Raw genomic sequence first — 18,951 nt, 5'->3', positions numbered from 1 at the left:
GTGACCCATCTCCAGTGCTTTAACAGTTTGATTTCGCACCCCCCCCCCCCCACCAACCCCACCAAACAAAAAAATATTCACAAAATAAGAAAATGAACTTAAAAAGCCAAAGCTCGAGAGAGAAGGAACTATTAGGAAACTATCACTGACAATAGACACTACGAGGAAACTACCAGTGACACAGAGGAGGCGCTACGAGGAAACTACCAGTGACAAATAGGAGGCACTACGAGAAAACAACCAGTGACGATGAGGTGGCACTACGAGGAAACCATCACTGAGACAGTGGAAGCACTACGAATAAACCACCAGTGATAAAGAGGAGGCACTACGAGGCAACCATCAGTGACACTGAGGAGGCATTGCGAGGTAATACAGGGGAGGCACTACGAGGAAACCACTACCGACAGAGATGAGGCACACATTTCGAGCTATTCTTGGCAATGACACACAGGCACTAACAAGAATCTCCTGTACAAAATCTGCAAGAGCTGGAAGCAGAATTGGCCGAGGTTGCGACAATAGCCAAGGGGGTGTGCTTAGTTTGTTTGTACGCAACGCTGCACTGTGGCATTTTTCGTAACGAAATCATGTCAGGCAAAGTTTAAGTGGAATATTTATCGAGTCTGTGACCTTGCTGGCCATGGTAAACTTAATACCTCTACCTTGAGTCTGAACATAAGACAGCGAATGTATGGATTGCATCTATTGACCGTGTAACAGTTTTCTCAGTACTCCGGTAAACCTTCTGACTTCAGTGTTATCATGACTGGGTTTCAAAACTCTTGTCAGTTTATCATCATGACGTGTTTTGACATATATCAGTGAGATCGCAATCCGTAGAGGTCAAGGATACAGCAGGATCTTCTTTATAAAGCAGTCGTAGTATGCGGTGGTCTTAACGCCCATGACAACACATCTAACTATAGTACACAGGTGACATAGTTCACAAACGATAATAAATATGAAACAACCACAACCGACGTTTATTTTTTATATATAGATATTTATAACAAGCATATCCCGTTTCCAGAAATATTACATTGTTACGTATCTTAATTAATTTACATAGATTATTTGCATTTCTTTTCCACCAGTTTAGTGCCGAGGCAGTCAATGCACGTGTCTTAGCAGGAAAGAAAAACAAGACTCAAGCAATTTTATGTAGAAAGTCCATTAAAAACTGAAAATGCCTTCACTTAATATTTAGATTTTTTCACTGAGTTAAATGCAGTCATTTACTGGTTTGTGTTTTAAGGTGGGTTTTGGAGACAATAGTGATAACGTGTATTGTCAATGGCGTCATACCAACTTTTCTCTGACCCTAAAATAGGCGTTGCACGCCATGTTCCAGTAAAGGTTACAAGAATTTCATTTAGAACTAAATATAAAAATGGAGACAGCATTTTATTAATGGGCCCGTGGCCTCTCACCAATGCGGCCGCTGTGAGTTCAAGTCCAGCTCATGCTATGAAGGCCTGGCAGCAACCTGTTCTGCCCGGTTTCCTCACACCAAAATACTCGCCCCCGCCGTATATTGAAATATTTTTAGTGTAGCGTAACGCACCAACCAAATAAATAAACAAAATCTACAAAAGTTAGTCAAAGTATTTTCAGATACAGTTTTAGTGGACTTTCTCGTGATTCTTACTTCATCTATTTTATGTTTTCTTTACTAAGGCTATCAGTTTCGCATTTAGTTTTTAGTGTGCTCAATGAAGCTACAATTTTCTTAACCTAGAGGCAAGAGAAATTTGAAGCCGTCAAATGCCGTCGTGAGGATATATTAATGGGAAAGACCTCTAAAAATCGGAATTAGGCATCATTAAATAGGCCACTTAAAACCATCAATAAATATATTTTAATTAAGTTTTTAGATTTTTGTGAAAAGAGTTAAAGGCGCTCAAACACTTGTATTCTTGAATTCTATGGTGTGCATTATGGACCATACTATCAGATGTCAGGAACTCTGACGTCACAGGTTTATCTAACCCTAAAGACGACTCTGAAAGTGGGAATAACTCTTTTTGCCTATGATTACTGAAATAATGTTCCTAAAAATTCCTTCCTTCTTGTGAACATTAGGAAAAAAAGGGTAATATGACGTCAGAGTTCCTAGATATCGTCAGTAATGGCTCATGAAGCCCACCATACTATTTAAATATTTGAATGCCTTTCAACATTTTTATAAAAAAAATCTGAAAAAATAGATGAAAATACTTTTACGTGCAGTTTTCAGTTGTCTGTATGATGAACTTTACTTCATATTTTAGCTTTCTTTTACTTTAATTCAACCAACTTGACTTTTAAGACTTTCAGTATAGTACGCGTCAAAGCCTTTCTTAGAACCGTAAATGAAATGTTCTGACATGTCCGGAGAATATTTGCTCGCTGGCGGTGTACGGCCATATTCCTCCGCCAAAGCTCGCAAATAATGAGAAGCGTTTCCACAACAAAGTCCTACATATTGAATTCCCAGCTGCTTGGCCTCTCGTGCAAACTTAATGATATCACTTCTCCCGCATGAATGTGCCGGTAAATCCACCGGAAACGCCCGCTCACCTGGTTCAAGAAAAAAAAACATGGGACATGTAAATTAGTTTCAGCTTTCGATCATATCGCGATGGCATCTCCTTGCAGCATGCCGGTTTAAATTCTTCTTTGCTCCATAAATTTAATCAAATGTGTGATGATATTTTTGGGAAATGTTCAAATCCATCAATCTTACTATTACTACTACTACTGCAAAAAGCCTGAACCCTGCCAAGTAAATACTTTCGTGACGTCACACAGTTCCAGGGAAATTACCTCACCCGTTACAAGTGCCAGTACAAATCAACTAACGTTTTTCCCGTAAACCAACTCCCCTGTATACCATATCTGTGTTTTTCTGTGTCTATATCTCATTGCAAGAATGGAAATTTACAAGCACACAATTGTGAATGTGTATCTGAATCCTCTTATTCTGAATATAGAATACTGGTCATAGACACTCCCCCTTTTCTCTAGCCATATCGTACCTATCATTCACTAGTATACAAACGTGCAGATGATGGTCAGCATGAACAGTATGTGATTCGAATATGCTATCCTTTCTTTTTGATCGATATTGTACCTATAACACACTAAAACGGGCGGAAAACAGAGAAATATGCGTTCGGTTATCAGTAAACATAAGAGTACCTGTGACAGGATCTGTCAAAGACTGGAATGTTTTCTGTACTGCTGTGGTTTTATATGGGACTGGAAGAGCAGCGATTGGCCCCTGGAAAAAATAAACAGAAAAATTACCCTACTTTCAGACCATTTTCGAATAGCTCAAAACTAGATGTGTACTTGGCCTAGCCAGCATTCCTGTATGAACATCTCACTTCCACTCATATAGCTTACACTCCCACTCAGACAGCTTACACTCCCTTCAGACAGTCTACAATCATCTTCAGATATCTTACACTCCCCCTTAGATAGTTTACACTTCCCCTCAGATACCTTACACTCCCGTTCAGATAGCTTAACTCTCCCTAAGATATTCTACATTCCTCATCCGACAGCTTACATTCCCATTCAGATAGCTTATATTCCCCCTCAGATACCTCACACTTCCTCTCAGATAGTTTACAATTATCTTCAGATAGTTTAACTCCTCCTTGGATAGCATATATTCCTCCTCGAATAGCTTAACTCTTCCTCGGATAGCATATATTCCTCCGAAGATAGCTTAACTCCCCTCAGATAGCTTACACTCCCCATCAGATACAGTCCTCCGAAGATAGCTTACACTCCCCTCATTCAGATAGCTTATATTCCCCCTCAGATACCTCACACTTCCTCTCAGATAGTTTACAATTATCTTCAGATAGTTTAACTCCCCCTCACATACCCTATATTCCTCCTCGAATAGCTTAACTCCTCCTCGGATAGCATGTATTCCTCCTCGGATAACTTAACTCCCCTCAGATAGCTTACACTCCCCTCAGAACGCTTACACTTCCCATCAGATACAGTCCTCCTAAGATAGCTTACACTCCCCTCAGATAGCCTATATTCCTCCTCACATAGCTTACACTAACTCTCAGATAGATTACACTCCCCCTCAGATACATCCCTCCTAAGGTAGCTTACACTCTACCTCTGATAGCTTACAGTCCTCATCAGATACCTTCAACACAACTCGGATAGCCCACCCAAAACCAACCCACCCACCCACCCACTCCCCTCAGATGCCTTACACTCCCACTCAGAAAGCTTACACTCCTCATCAGATTACTTATACTTTCCTCAGATAACTTACACTCCCACTCAGATAACTTACACTCTTCATTACATATCTTACACTCTCACTCAGATAGCTTACACTCGCCTCAGATAGCCTACATTCCTCCCCGATAGTTTATACTCCTCCTCAGATAGCTTACAGTCTTTCTCGGATGGCTAACACTCCTCATCACATACATTACACTCCTCCTAAGATAGCTTACACTCCACTCAGATAGCTTCCACTCCTCATCAGATAGCTTATACCTCTCCTAAGATAACTTACACTCCCACTCAGTTAACTTACACTCTTCATCACATATCTTACACTCTCACTCAGATAACCTACACTCTTCATCACATAGCTTACACTCTCAATCAGACAGCTTACACTTCCACTCAGATAAACATTGTGTTTAACTGATGGTTAAAAGTCGATCTCATGCTGGTTCCAGGCTACATTCCTCTCCGATAGTTTACTCTCCCACTCAATTAGCTTACACTTCTCCTCAGATAGCTTACTCTCCTCCTCAGATAACTTACACTCCTCCTCGGATGGCTAACACTCCTCATCACATACCTTACACTCCTCCTAAGATAGCTTACACTCCACTCAGATAGCTTCCACTCCCACTCAGATAGATTACACTCCTCCTCAGATAGCTTACACTCCTCCTCAAATAGCTTAAACTCCTCCTAAGATAGCTTACACTGCTCCTCAACTAGCTACATTCCTCCTAAGATAGCTTACACTTCTCCTCAAATAGCTTACACTCCAGCACAAGTAGCTTACACTTTTACGTGCACACCTTACGCTCCAATACACGAATACTCTTACACACAATCTACACATCTCCATTCAAAGTCTACACAGACCGCTTCGATGGTTAGAGCGCCCGTCTCAAAGTTGGGAGACTCCGGGATCAAACGCAGGTCGGGTGATACCACAGGCTTTAAAAATGGCACTACCTGCTGTCCCACTTGGCGCGCAGCATTGAGACGTTAGAGCAAGGCGTCTGCATGGCTGGTGTCTTCGGCATGATACTTCATTGTCAGCAGCACTTTGGCATAGACTCGGCCTGCCACAAGACGACACAGTATATGTACACACACCTCGTGGTCATATGACTGAAAAATTGTTAAGTACGACTTTCAACCCCAAACATGCATAGGTGCATAGTATACACCTTCCTACATTCATAGTCTACACTCCTACACTCCTAGTCTACACTCCTACACTCCTAGTCTACGCTCATACACTCCTAGTTTACTCTTCTACACTCATCATCTACACTCACATACTCATTCTACACTCCTAAATACATGTTCCTAAACACGTAGCTTACATGTAAACAGTTAAGGTTGTTGATTTATGCATACATTCACACCTTTAAGCTAAAATGACATACGGATAATTGTTGTGTTGTTTATGACACTGGGTCATATTTCTGCCACTGATAGTTCAACAGCTACATTTATTTATGCTATTAGCGTTTAACGCCGTATTCAAGGCATTTCAGTTATACGGGTCACGATAATGGGAGGTAGAAACGGGAGTGCCCGGAGGAAGCAACTGCCCTTCATGTACCTGCTGGACATACTGGCCTAAAACCAGCACGAGATCGATTCTTAACCATCAGTTAAACACAATGTTTTCGTTTATCTTTTAATTATGCTCTAAGCTGTTAGGCTGTTTCTCTTTTATGGCGAAGGTGAGGCAGATGACCGGAAACTGGGCATAGCCCGGGGCGACCCTCTACACACTGGTGCAGGTACCTGTCGAATTCCTTACACTAAAGCACCATGAGCTGAATTCGATATTGTGACCTTGTTGGTCAGGTGCTTTTGGTGTGAAATCCGGCGATTTACATCATGAACTTGACCAGTCGGTTTCGCAATCGGACAACAAAAAAAATGTTCTAAAAATATTTGTTTTCTTCATTCCCCTGAATTTCAGCGTTGTATCATATATATATATACCTTGCAGGCGTGCTTTATTTCACGTATTAGAGGCATGAGAGTCTCTGGTCCCCTGCCGCAGTTCAGCCCAACCACGGCGGCCCCCGCGTTCTCCAACCGCTTGCAGGCCTCGGAGAAGGTTACCCCGTCCGTGGTCTTGTCAGGTACGTGTGATATCATCGTTATTACTGCCGGTAAACCTGAGCACACAAATATGTACAGAAGATGAAGCGCTTCACTGCCAGATGACACGAACTATTTCACACCGTGATGTCCACGTTGAATGGGAGCATACAGTTACAGAACCTACAGACAGTTACTAGCTATGTCCATTTGTGCTGTTGTAGACAAAATTGTATACACAGAGGTACTCTTTTTCGCAACAGAAGTAGGCTATACAAGTAAAAATACTGCAAAAGACAGTCTGATATATAGATGTAGCGTTTTGATGTCTGCATTGGATACTCTTTCAAGAAAAACGTTCTTTTACCTGAAGAAAAGTTCTGCTATATATATAAGTAAGCTCTGTTATTAATTATAGCACATCCAGTATGTGGAAAAGGGCAGTAAAAATGATCCTCTGGTGCTATTTATTGGATTAGTGTTTTACGCCATGACCGGGTTTTGGAACGGAAAAATGTGTGCGTCAGGGGCTTGACTCGAATTCACGACCTCAAGATCAAAAACTCATGCCTTGAATTGAATTGAATTGATTTGATTTGTGTTTTTACGCCATATTCAAAAATATTTCACAACGGTGGACACCATTATGGGTGGGAAGAAACCAAGCAAAGCCCGGGGTAATCCGCAGGTTACTGGCAGACCTTCCGACGAACGACCGGAGAGGAAGCCAGCATGAGCTGGACTTCAACTCATTCAAGACAAGAACGTACATATATACTTTAAACCAAGTTAATGTTTAACAAATAGGTGAATAACTTGTTTAGGAAAACTGAGAACAATTTTGATCTGGATGTATCTGATGAAGTTTGTCCTGATAGGCAAGACATGGGTCACAATGGTATCTAAAAACGTGTTCATACGGTGTGATTGCCAGCCCAATCCGCCCGGCTTCTTCCCACCTTAATGCTGGCCGTTGAATACGATGTAAAACAATAATTCAAAAGTGAATATTTATACGCCATCTTAAACTTACAATGAGAATACGGAATCACAGCGCAGTTTATATATAATACGTTCATTATGCAAATCAAATGACCCCATTACTCCAGGTCTTCTTATGTTACGCAGCTTAACACTGACTAGCTGAAATAAAATCTAAATCCTACACAGCAAATAAACTGTGTAATACGTGTTAAAATAAAAAAAAAAGGCTATTTGGCCACTCTAGAAGACATGTCACATGTTTTCTCTTAAACACCAATCTTTTGAAGAAAAGTTGGAAATGATTCATTGAAAACGTCGATGTCATAAAAAGGATGCCAGCCATGTTATAACAAAAATACGTGCGTGAATAGTCCCACCATATACATGTAACGCGTTTATGGATAAGGCATTTGCATTCAAATAAAAAGAGCAAAGAGTTTGCACATTAATGCATGTGCTTTTATAGATATATGTTATACGTCGTTAATATTTGCAGTGTATGATGTGCTGAATCCACCGCGCACATCGCTAAACACTCCGCGTGCATTGGTGAATTCACCACGCACATTGCTAAACACTTCGTGTCCACTGGTGAATTCCCCGCGCACATTGCTGAACACTCCGCGTCCATTGGTGAATTCACCGAACATATCGCTAAACACTCCGCGTCCATTGGTGAATTCATCGCGCACATCGCTAAACACTCCGCACACATTGCTGAATCCACCGCGCGCATTGCTTCCTCCTCCGCGCACATTTCTAAAACCACTGCGCTTGAGAAGTACACGACAACTGTCTTAATGTATTAGCAATGAAGCAATGAAAAGTTTGTGATTCACAGCCAAGACCCAGGGTGATGAGGATGATCGAATACTTCACTAAAAATCTCTACACAGCCTTCCTGCTTAAGCAGGTATTCAGCAAACATCGTAAGATTACTAACCATGTATTGTGACAGATAATTTGAATAAGTAGCTTCAATTGAATGCGGTGCAACAAAATTGACAAAAAGGGAGACAGTATTATACAAGACGTCATCGGGTGTTCCATCTTCTCTGATATTCACATACTCTATATTCATCGACTGCTGACAAAGAGACGTGTACAAACCTACACGTGCATGTGTTAAATTCCCTAACACGTAACCAACATCTGATCCTGTATTATATCTTACCGTTTCCATACTCTGATTATCTCCAAGGCTAGTATTTCCTCTCCCAGCTCCCTGTTATCCCCACCCTCACCTCACTCCCATCCCCACCCACACCCCCCACCTCCCATTGTACAGGCTACTCACCATTTTCATTCGCTTTGATTGCTTTCCGGAAAGATTGTCTCTGCCAGCTCGCTGTAACCCCTCACACTCAACTCACCTCACCCCCACCCCACCCCCACCTCTCACTCTGTAGACTACTAAACCATTTTCATACTCTTTGATCATTTCCAGCGCTTCCCCCACACTCAACTCACCTCACCCCTACCCTATCCCCACCTCACACTATGTATACTCACCATTTCCATACTCTTTGATCGTTTCCAGCGCTAACATTGCCTCTCCCAGCTCGCTGTAAGTTTCCCCTAATATATAATCAGCTCCTTCTTCCACGGCCCACAGGATTTGTTCCTGGGGATAACAAAGAGACAATTGGTTTTATTCTCCAGTTTATCCCTCGGCTACAGCGGATCCATGTAGATCTCTAATCACATATAAGTATCCCATTAGCTCAGCATCTTCCTCAGATCTCTTTCAACTGCCTTAACAAATTAGGCAATCACTGTGACAACATGTTGAAATTAACAAATACAACAGTAGGCCTACATTAGCACATGTAAATAACACATGAAAGTGTTAATGATAAACCGTATTTATTCTTTTTGTTTTCTTCTGTTTTTTGTTGTTGTTGTTGTTTTGTTTTTGTTTTGTTTTTTTTTTTGTTGTTGTTGTTTTGTTTTTGTTTTTTTTTTGCGGGGGGGGGGGAGCTTTTTAAGGTGATTTGTTTTGTGTGACCTGCTCTGTGTTGTTAGTGTTCACTGTCCACGTCTTCATGGATCCCGCTACACGTCTGTCCCTGCATGATGTTTGGCGAAACTTAACTAAGTGAAGGAAATAAATTTATAAGGAGTATAATGAATATTATACGAGGTGAGTTTCCCACCTTGAATATGGCCTTTGTTTTTTCCTGCGCCACCTTGTTGTCTCTCTTATACACGGTACTGTTACAGATGTTGCCCGCCATCAATGTTCCAGTTTCATTTGCCACCTGGCGGGCGATTCTTAAAGCAGATCTGTTCAGCGCTTCCAGGTCATCTTCTCGGTTGATAACCTGGAGCTTCTTACGATGACCATAATACTGTGAACAATAGAAAACAGCCACAATAATGTGAACCACAAAACACAGCCACAATACGGTGAATCATGGAAAACAACCACACTACTGTGAACCACACAAAACAACCACAATACGGTGAATCATGGAAAACAACCACAACACTGTGAACGACACAAAACAATCACAATGGTGAATCATGGAAAACAACCACAACACTGTGAACCACACAAAACAGCCACAATACGGTGAATCATGGAAAACAACCACAATACTGTGAACCACACAAAACAGCCACAATACGGTGAATCATGGAAAACAACCACAACACTGTGAACCACACAAAACAGCCACAATACGGTGAATCATGGAAAACAACCACAACACTGTGAACCACACAAAACAGCCACAATACGGTGAATCATGGAAAACACTGTGAACCACACAAAACAGCCACAACACGTTGAATCATGGAAAACTACTACAACACTGTGAACCACACAAAACAGCCACAATTCGGTGAATCATGGAAAACAACCACAATACAGTGAACCACACAAAACAACCACAATACGGTGAATCATGGAAAACAATTACAACACTATGAACCACACAAAACAACCACAATACGGTGAATCATGGAAAACAACCACAATACTGTGAACCACACAAAACAGCCACAATACGGTCAATCATGGAAAACAACCACAACACTGTGAACCACAAAAACAGTCATAATACAACGAACTTGTCACAATTGTCACAATGAATCGTGGAAAGCAACAAAAATGTTGTGAACAAATGAAAACAACTATACCGTGAAGAAAAGAAAACAACCACAAAACTGTGAACAAGAGAATATAACCATAATACTGCGACCAAAAGAATATGACCACGATTCTAGCTGTTAAGAAAAGAATATATCCTCAATACTTCGCATTATGGCCATAACACTGATAAGAGAATACACTGAACGTAACATTAAGGACAAAATATACCAGTAAATGATTATGGCTTAATGGCCTCTTCGATAATATTGCAACCATCTCGTGGCGACATAAATATAAATCATAAAGCCCAGAATTTTTATTGAAATGCTCTTTTTCATTTTTATTTTTTATTTTTTCATTCAAATGCTACTTCTGAGTGTTATGATCAAGAACAAGTTGACGTCATCATGCTGATAAGGTATCATAATAGTTCATAGAATTAAAGTATAGCGTGTGTTGCACAGAACGTCGTACTCACCGTGAACGCTAGTACTACGTCACTTCCGGCATGAACAAACTCCTCGTGCAGGCCTTTCACCAGGTCCGGTCTTTCGATGACAACTTCGGGTACAAATGCGCCGGCTTTGAGGTATCCTCGCCGTTCGAACTCGAACACATAACCCTCGGCCACGATGATGTTCTCGCCATTCCCTAAACGTTCCAGTAAACCTTGCAAAAAAAAAAGAGCATAACAATCAAACTGATTACTATGGGGACCATTACAATACAAATCTTGGGAATCCAGCCCTGGGAATTATCCTTAGGCCATAAACGTTTAATGTGTGTACTTCAAATGATAGATCAAAACCGTAAGATTTTTCTGTATCACGCTCTATCCATTTTTTGCATTGCATTAACATTTGTCGTTATTTATTTATTTTACGCCGTGCTAAAGAATGTTTCACCTACATATCTGTCAGGATGCTTCGATGTTGTCACCATTGGCGCCATGTTGGATTCTACTCAAGGAATATAACTCTTGTGTCATTTCATACTCGTGTGCATATAACCTGGGATTATGACAGACGTCTGTCTTAATCCCATATATAACATATGGTGTCTATATTCGTACCAATAGTGTTGAGTATGTTTTAATCGGTATGAAAACTGAATAAAAATTTCATAATACAGTTATTTATGGGGGTACATATCACACAGTATGAGTAATCCATCAAGCTATTTTAGTCTTTCTGTTTTATGAATATTTAAACCATGTACATGTATATTATGCAACTTAAGAATATCTTAATGTGCAATTATGTTTTATGCCAATTCGCCATTCATGACTGTTGTCGGAGTAAAGCCATAACCATTTCTACTCCAAATCACCACTTAGCTTTGTCTTTGATATTTGAATCTGCATGATATAGTCGTTTATTTTACTTCACATTATAACTTGTTGTTCAACATCATATGCGTATTACCTGGTCCGGATGTTTATGGTATAACTGCGAGCTATTAAGACAATAGATTTTATATTGAACAACGATTTCAAGGGCAGGTCTAGTCTCAAGGTATCTTCTATAATAAAAACTGTCAGTCATCGAAGGCGTTCGCTTATTTCGATAAATGTACATTTCGGTCCTCTATGTGACAGTGATTTTAGAATAAACTCAAAGATATTACCATTTATATAGAAACATCAATTTTCGTAATGCATATATATGTTACCGAGCGAATTATAAATTTTAAATTCTTTTTTTTAAACAATATGATCATGCTGACTGACCTGATAATGTTCCCAAACCAAACAAGTCTTATTTCAGGGGATATTCATTCTGTATATTTTCTAATTATGTTTTAATGAGATAGTTTCTGTTTGCTTGAGGATGTGAATGTACAAATGCGGCAAAAGGAATATCACTGATGGGATTTAACATGTAGAATTTCTTTTGCTCGTCAGTGTGTATGCACTGAACACAGGTATAACAAATGAAACTTAATATTAACAAAGCCATCAGTAAAACGCATAATTCATCACTTAGAACGGCAAAGAATTCCATTTAATGCAGAATTAAGCATAATCATCGAATATGGCGCCTGTATATGAACAGGCACCATAAAGATATGACCTAAAGATGTCCGTAAGTGAATCTGGGTCGATGACCTGTATAGATAATCGTAGATTACACATTTAAATGCGGGTTGAATTGCAAAAATTAGCCTGGTTGATTGCTTGGGGTTTAACGTCATAATCTCATCATAATTTAGCGTGTCAAATTAGGTTTCACCACACCATTAAAACTTTATGAATGACACCTATGTGAACATAATACGATGATTAGTTTCACGCATGATCAGAGTGTACTAATTTAACGTTAATATATCAGCATGCTGTGTGTCATTTACATGTAGAATACCTAAATCGTTGTATTTTATGGGATAACTGTTTCTTGTCTAAGAGTGCTTGATAATGAAACTGGCCAGCCGAAACGTAAGTAAGTGTTTAGTGTAAATTACCAATGCACCTGTATACAGAACACTTGATTATCTGAAACATCGCCTCATGTATGCACCAAAATTTCACTTACCCTTGCTAGGCATGGCTGTTCCTGATCTTAAAACGTTGTCCCTACACTGAAAAGTACCTCTCAGGTCACTTTTGTTGATACATATAATAGGCTGTTCACGCGGTCGTCGCTGAGTTGGTTTTAACTCACTTTTACCACACGTTTTATCTGCAGTGTATATATTGTCTGTTCGCCTCATGTAGGGTAGATGAGAGGGATCCTTATGCTAATATAGTTTTCTGTAGAGGACTAATACATGTCAACACAAATAGGGGTGATTTAGAATTTCAAATCATCCACACGTAGCCTAGAATGTTAACAAAAAGTTACGTCTCGCACGTACAGCGTAGTGTTAGAGATCCAGTGTCAGTGTGTGGCATCAGTCCGGAAAGCAGCTATCACGGCGAGGAGATATGCCATAAATACGGCCACACTAAATTACAAATGGCGTTTTTACAGTAAAATTTGCTGGCAGAACCGTGTATTTTCGGTGCAGTTTTCTACTCAGACAAACATATTTCTTAATGTAAATTCACTGACAACTACGTAGTAGCATAAGCAAAGTGCTGTAAAAACTTCAACATCGTCTCTATTTTTTCGCTATCCTTATAGGTAACGTTGTAAGCTATGTAATCCTACCCTCTAATATAAAGCTACAGCCCAAAACGAGTTTGCGTAATTCAGTGGTAAGTCAATTCCGTAAACATAGGCGCACATGTAGGTACTTGTACTTTCACAGGGTTTTTTCTGTTTAACGTCAACTCCCTATTTTTTGTAAGCCGCTTCGGTGGCCACCTCGAAGTCGGGGGATCTGGAATCCCGGGGTCGGGTCATATCAAAGACGTTAAAAATTATACTTGCTGCTTCGCTTGGCGCTCAGCACAGAGAGGTTGGAACAAGGAAACATGACTGTTTGGCCTGAGTATAATGTGACTGGGTGGGGTGCTATCTCTACAATGAAACGATGTGCCTGCATGATGTGAAGCCATACATGTGATGCAACTTAACTATTTAATTCTGTACAAACAAATTGTGTAGCTGGTGTTAGGTTCTTCAGAAGTATGCATAGCGGAATGCATGTGTACAAATATATAGTGTTACCGTGCGAGACCGAGTAGGCCCGGTGAACAGAATGAATGAACATGATTTAGAACAGAAAGTTGTTCTCGATGCCAACGTACGCGTTTCGCGTTACATTTAACATAGCCTTGCTTGCGATGTTGTAGTTAGACATTTAAAAGATATTTTAAGGTTACACATTTAAATGTACAGTTAAGAACTATATTCAAAAAGATTTATGTTTAATGTGTGTGATTTCTAATTTTAACTATGTTTGATAATTTTTGCTGGTTTGAAATAAACACCTGTTTCCTATTTCTTCGGATATTGAATGTCATCATTTTCAAGTCGAAAGACAACTGTTTGCTAGTTCCAACACGTTATCGCGAAGACACGGCTGAAATACTGTGGAGTTAAACCCTGGTCATTCATTCGATCATTCGAGCACTGGTATTTTATTGATTATTTGTTTGCTTTTAACGCTATACTTTCGGCGGCGTTCAGTTCAGTGGGTCGAGGAAACGGCTGTGCTCCGTATAAGCCATCGACCTTTGGTAAGTTATTGACGAACTTTCCAACTTCTGACCTACTGATCTGCTCACTATTTTGGTGGAGAAGAAGTAGTCTTCAACAAACGGCAACAAGAGTTTACTGTCACCAAAGGTCCGATAGAGTGAAAGAGCGTGTGAATTCACTATACTATCACACCTTGAAAAATGCAAAACAGAAAATTGTGACAATTTTATATAATTCAGGCAAAAAAGAAACATTGAGACAAAGATAACATTTGTGTGTGCTGAAGACGTATTCTGGATGGAATGATAAACTTTTTTTTTCCTTTAATAGTTAAAGCCTCTCAGCTCCAGTGGTGTCTGTAAGTTTGTGTTTGAGTATATTTATTTCATTGCCACTCAAGAATAGTTCACTTACACCACGACGGTCATCGTTGTGGCGGGAGAAACCAGACAGCGCCCGAGGGAAAGCAACGATCATCCGCGGGCTGGAGACTAGAATGAGGTGGACCTGAACTCAAAGAGACAGCAGTGGTGAGTCGTTCTGCGCTAGCGCGCTAACAATTTGGCCAATGACGTCCCTCCCAAGAATCTCCTGAAGTGGTATGATGTAACTGTACAAGCAATTATCAATAAAGGGTAGTTAAGTACAACAACGTCATAGTTGAGTTTAATACTTAAGAAAAGGCAAGAAGCACAGTCGTCTAAATTCGTCGACAGAAATTATGACATAGTCACAATGGTCTTCCATACTTTTCTCATATCGTGACTTATTTCATGAACTTTTTTGACAACTCTGTCGATAGAGATCACTAAGCCGATGTAACGCCTTTGTTCACGTTTACGGAGTTAGCATATTTCTGTTTAGCGACCACTTCAGTAAGTATTGAGACGATGTGGTGGGTTGTATCCATGGCAGCACGTGATCATACCACACCAATCTTTGTGGATCAGGAAGTGCAAATCAAGCCAGACATGTGGACATCACGAGCCGAGACACACCTACTTGGCTCTGTGACTGACAGTATCTGGAACGGGTCATGACCTCAGTAGTGAACACTTGGCTATCTTCGGGTTAGCCGGTCGCTTATTTTCACACGGACAACGGGAAAGGCCGAGTCGATAACCTGTATCAATCAAATCGATATCTTTGCAATACATCTTGATTTCCCTCGAATCTATCGCTGGGTCACGTTTAAAGCGGTGCTCTCGTTGCAGATCATGCTCCTGACCAATCAGGAAGCCAGCACGTCAGCTCTGCCTGATTCGGCTGAGGATTCGCATCAGGGGGTTGACCAGAAGCCTGACGATAGGCAGTGACTTCTCCTCCCATATACCTAACAGATTCATAGAAATAAATCAGTGAAATATTTGATACAAGCTTAACAAGATTGAAGAATTTGAACAGTACTGACTATCCATATACTGTATCGCCTTTTTTTACTCCTTATATGGCTCCGATTCCTCTAGCACGTGGAGTCATAGAGAGTGACTTAGAGTGTAGCGAGTTTTATAAATGTGAAAAAAGGGAAGTTTAATGACCTGATCAGCCATCGCAGAACACGTGGACACGTGATGGATAGGAGAGATGTCATTGGTGCATTCATGTAATGGAACGTCCAATCAGGTACCGTTTCCGGTTCAGTATGGCGATTATTTATTTATTTATTTGATTGGTGTTTTACGCCGTACTCAAGAATATTTCACTTATACGACGGCGGCCAGCATTATGGTGGGAGGTAAACGGGTAGAGCCCGGGGGAAACCCACGACCATCCGCAGGTTGCTGGTAGACCTTCCCACGTACGGCCGGAGAGGAAGCCAGCATGAGCTGGACTTGAACTCACAGCGACCGCATTGGTGATAGACTCCTGGGTCATTGCGCTGCGCTAGCGCGCTAACCAACTGAGCCACGGAGGCCCCCAGTATGGCGATTAAGGTCCAAGTTGTAAAGAATTATGAACAGGAATGAGCAACGCACTCAGTGACCAGGACGCCACATAATCCTCGCTGCTACAGAGTACTGACACCATGCGTTGGACAGGTTTTGGTTTAGGGTTCCTTTCAGCTGAGCGCCATGCAACGCAGGAAGTAAGTTTAAATCAGGAAATTTAACCAGCAGTTCTTCATCTCAACAAGTATGACATTCCGGAAACACTTGACTGTGGCATGCCAAAGAAAAGCGAAACTTTAAAATTCTACCAGATAAAACTTCCACTTGGATTAGTTTTAAGCTAGAAAGACGACTCTTCATTACCTCAAGTTGTCTAAACTGTGGACGTCTTTGATATACCGCCTGTCCATGGAGGATATCACTAGGCTTGCTCTGAATCACCTCCCTTATTACACAACAGCTACTATGACGTAATGCTGGGGCCTCCGTGTCTCAGTTGATTAGCGCGCCGCATATTGTTTATCCTTGACTTCCAAACAGGTTTACAACATTAAATGTTGTCTGAAAGCTAGGTCTTCAACTAGCTTATGCCGCTTTAACTTCGCTTACTACCCATTATCTAATTTCTGAGGTCCCACCTAACCACAGTTAAGTCCTAGTCCAGTACCTAGACCATTGTTACCTCCCCTGATCTGACAACATAGGGTCCACTACTAACTGCCTCCATTGCGCAACTTGCCGCTGTTTACTTGACTGAGATATTCTCAGGGGAGTGGCGCTGAATTCAAAAGTAAGAACCGCTATGGAGAGCGTGATCGCTTGAGAATTCTCCTGACAAAAGGTTTACTGCGCTATAATACCACCTCTGCTGGGAGAGTGCTTCTCGTTTCCAAAGTGAGGAAGTCTCTTCTTCGTTTGACAAAGGTTAAGGATATGTATCCCTACGTAAACACAACCATGGCAACCCCACGAAAAGCATCTGAGGCAGTTTTACCTTCCTCAGGTCGGACCGAATTATTTCAAAAATGAGAGATTTTCCGTATCCCGGCCGTATGACTCAATGTTATCCAAACACACCTTCAGACAATCCGCCCTGTGGGTTGAAGGAAATTAAATTCTGCGTTTCTTACTTTGTTAAAGCACGACAGATTTATTTTAGTGTTCGCACAGATGTTGGGTCACGGGTGGATGGTCTAATAACGATGCAACCGATACTAGCTGTACGCCGTGTGTCCATGTCAGTGAGGGATTCCCAAAGCCTTGATCCGTAAATGGCTGACCCGTTTGCGAAAACGAGGCTGCCATGATTTAAAGGTGGGGAAAACATAAAAATGACATAAAGTTCAGATGAAAGAGTGGGAAAAGTTATTTCTAAACGTGGTCTTCAGTATTTTTTTCGATTTTTTTCCAAGGAGAAAAAGATACTTGAAAGTAATGTTTGTATGGTGGGTACTTGGGACCACCTTTTGGCATTTATAGTCTTTGTTTAATAATGTCATAAATAAGGACGTACACAGGTGTAATAAATATTTTTGCACGAGAATTTGTTCTTTTCACCTAACAAATGTATTAAAACTCAATTTGGATCATATTTTTATTTCTAATATGTTCATAAATATTATAATAATTTAAGTTAAATGCATATGTTTCGATATAATCAACAAATTTACATTTAAATAAATTTATTGGACAAGCATCACATCCTTATTTAGAACATTATTATGCAACAACGATAAATACCAAAAGTTGGTCCAAAATACATACCACACAAAAATATTTTCAAATACCCTTTTCTCTTGAAAAAAAATCCAAAAAATATTAAAGATCATATCTGCAAATAAGTTTTGACGCTCTTTCATCTGATTTTGGCATCATTTTTATGCTTTCTTCTCCTTTAAGGAGAGATTTGCGAACAGCCAGCCAGAAAGCTACCTCCGAAGCAATGGTGGTGATGTGTACTTCACCCTACCTACATGTCAATCGAGTCAAACGTCTGGACCAAGCTTACTCCTATAATCGCACCTCTTAAATGGGAGACTGAACTCAGGGGAGGTAATTCCGTGCTGCCCTATTACACTCTAACTTTTAAAGCTACATGTCATGGGTGAAGTGTCATGTTTGGTGTCTTGGGCATGGTGTGAAGATAATGTCGCAAATACAAGTATGTCAGCACTGGCATCGAGAATTAATAAATGATCAACCAATTTATTTGATTTTATTTGATTGGTGTTTTACGCCGTATTAAAGAATATTTCACTTATACAACGGCGGCCAACATTATGGTGGGAGGAAACCGAGCAGAGCCCGGGGGAAACTCACGACCATCCGCAGAGACCGCATTGGTGAGAGGCTCCTGGGTCATTACGCTGCGCCAATGTGCTAACCAGCTGAGCCATGGAGGCCCCGACGAACCAACGACAACAGATGTCACTATCACAGATATCGACCAAAATCTTCGTTTCGACAAGCCCTACTTTCCTATACACGCGTGCATACCTCTTTAAGTAATACTGTTTATATACAAATGTCTATATAATTAGAGTTTTGGCTGTTTTGCTGC

General features: G+C 40.6%; 1 protein-coding gene across 1 annotated transcript; it reads right to left on the bottom strand.

The window, feature by feature from the left end:
• Nucleotides 1-1,028: 1,028 nt before the first annotated feature.
• On the bottom strand, nucleotides 1,029-13,108 carry LOC135481872 (betaine--homocysteine S-methyltransferase 1-like). The gene is made up of 7 exons (XM_064761623.1): nucleotides 12,949-13,108; nucleotides 10,896-11,086; nucleotides 9,477-9,671; nucleotides 8,833-8,944; nucleotides 6,235-6,413; nucleotides 3,184-3,265; nucleotides 1,029-2,562 (listed from the first exon to the last, which is right to left on the bottom strand). The coding sequence occupies exons 1-7, from the start codon at nucleotides 12,959-12,961 to the stop codon at nucleotides 2,291-2,293; spliced, it is 1,044 nt and encodes a 347-aa protein (XP_064617693.1). The 5' UTR covers nucleotides 12,962-13,108; the 3' UTR covers nucleotides 1,029-2,290.
• Nucleotides 13,109-18,951: the final 5,843 nt, after the last annotated feature.

This window comes from Liolophura sinensis, chromosome 1, assembly GCF_032854445.1.
Source record: "Liolophura sinensis isolate JHLJ2023 chromosome 1, CUHK_Ljap_v2, whole genome shotgun sequence".
Classification (NCBI taxonomy): Eukaryota; Metazoa; Mollusca; class Polyplacophora; order Chitonida; family Chitonidae; genus Liolophura; species Liolophura sinensis.
Note: the sequence above shows the minus strand (reverse complement) of the source record. Positions and strands in the feature narration are given on the sequence as shown.

Excerpts from the sequence above, each read along its gene's own strand:
- LOC135481872 (XM_064761623.1), bottom strand. Across the intron at positions 8,945-9,476 it reads AAACAAAGGCCATATTCAAG|GAACAAATCCTGTGGGCCGT; the intron begins GTGGGAAACTCA and ends TGTTATCCCCAG. Across the intron at positions 2,563-3,183 it reads TTTGACAGATCCTGTCACAG|GTGAGCGGGCGTTTCCGGTG; the intron begins GTACTCTTATGT and ends TTCTTGAACCAG.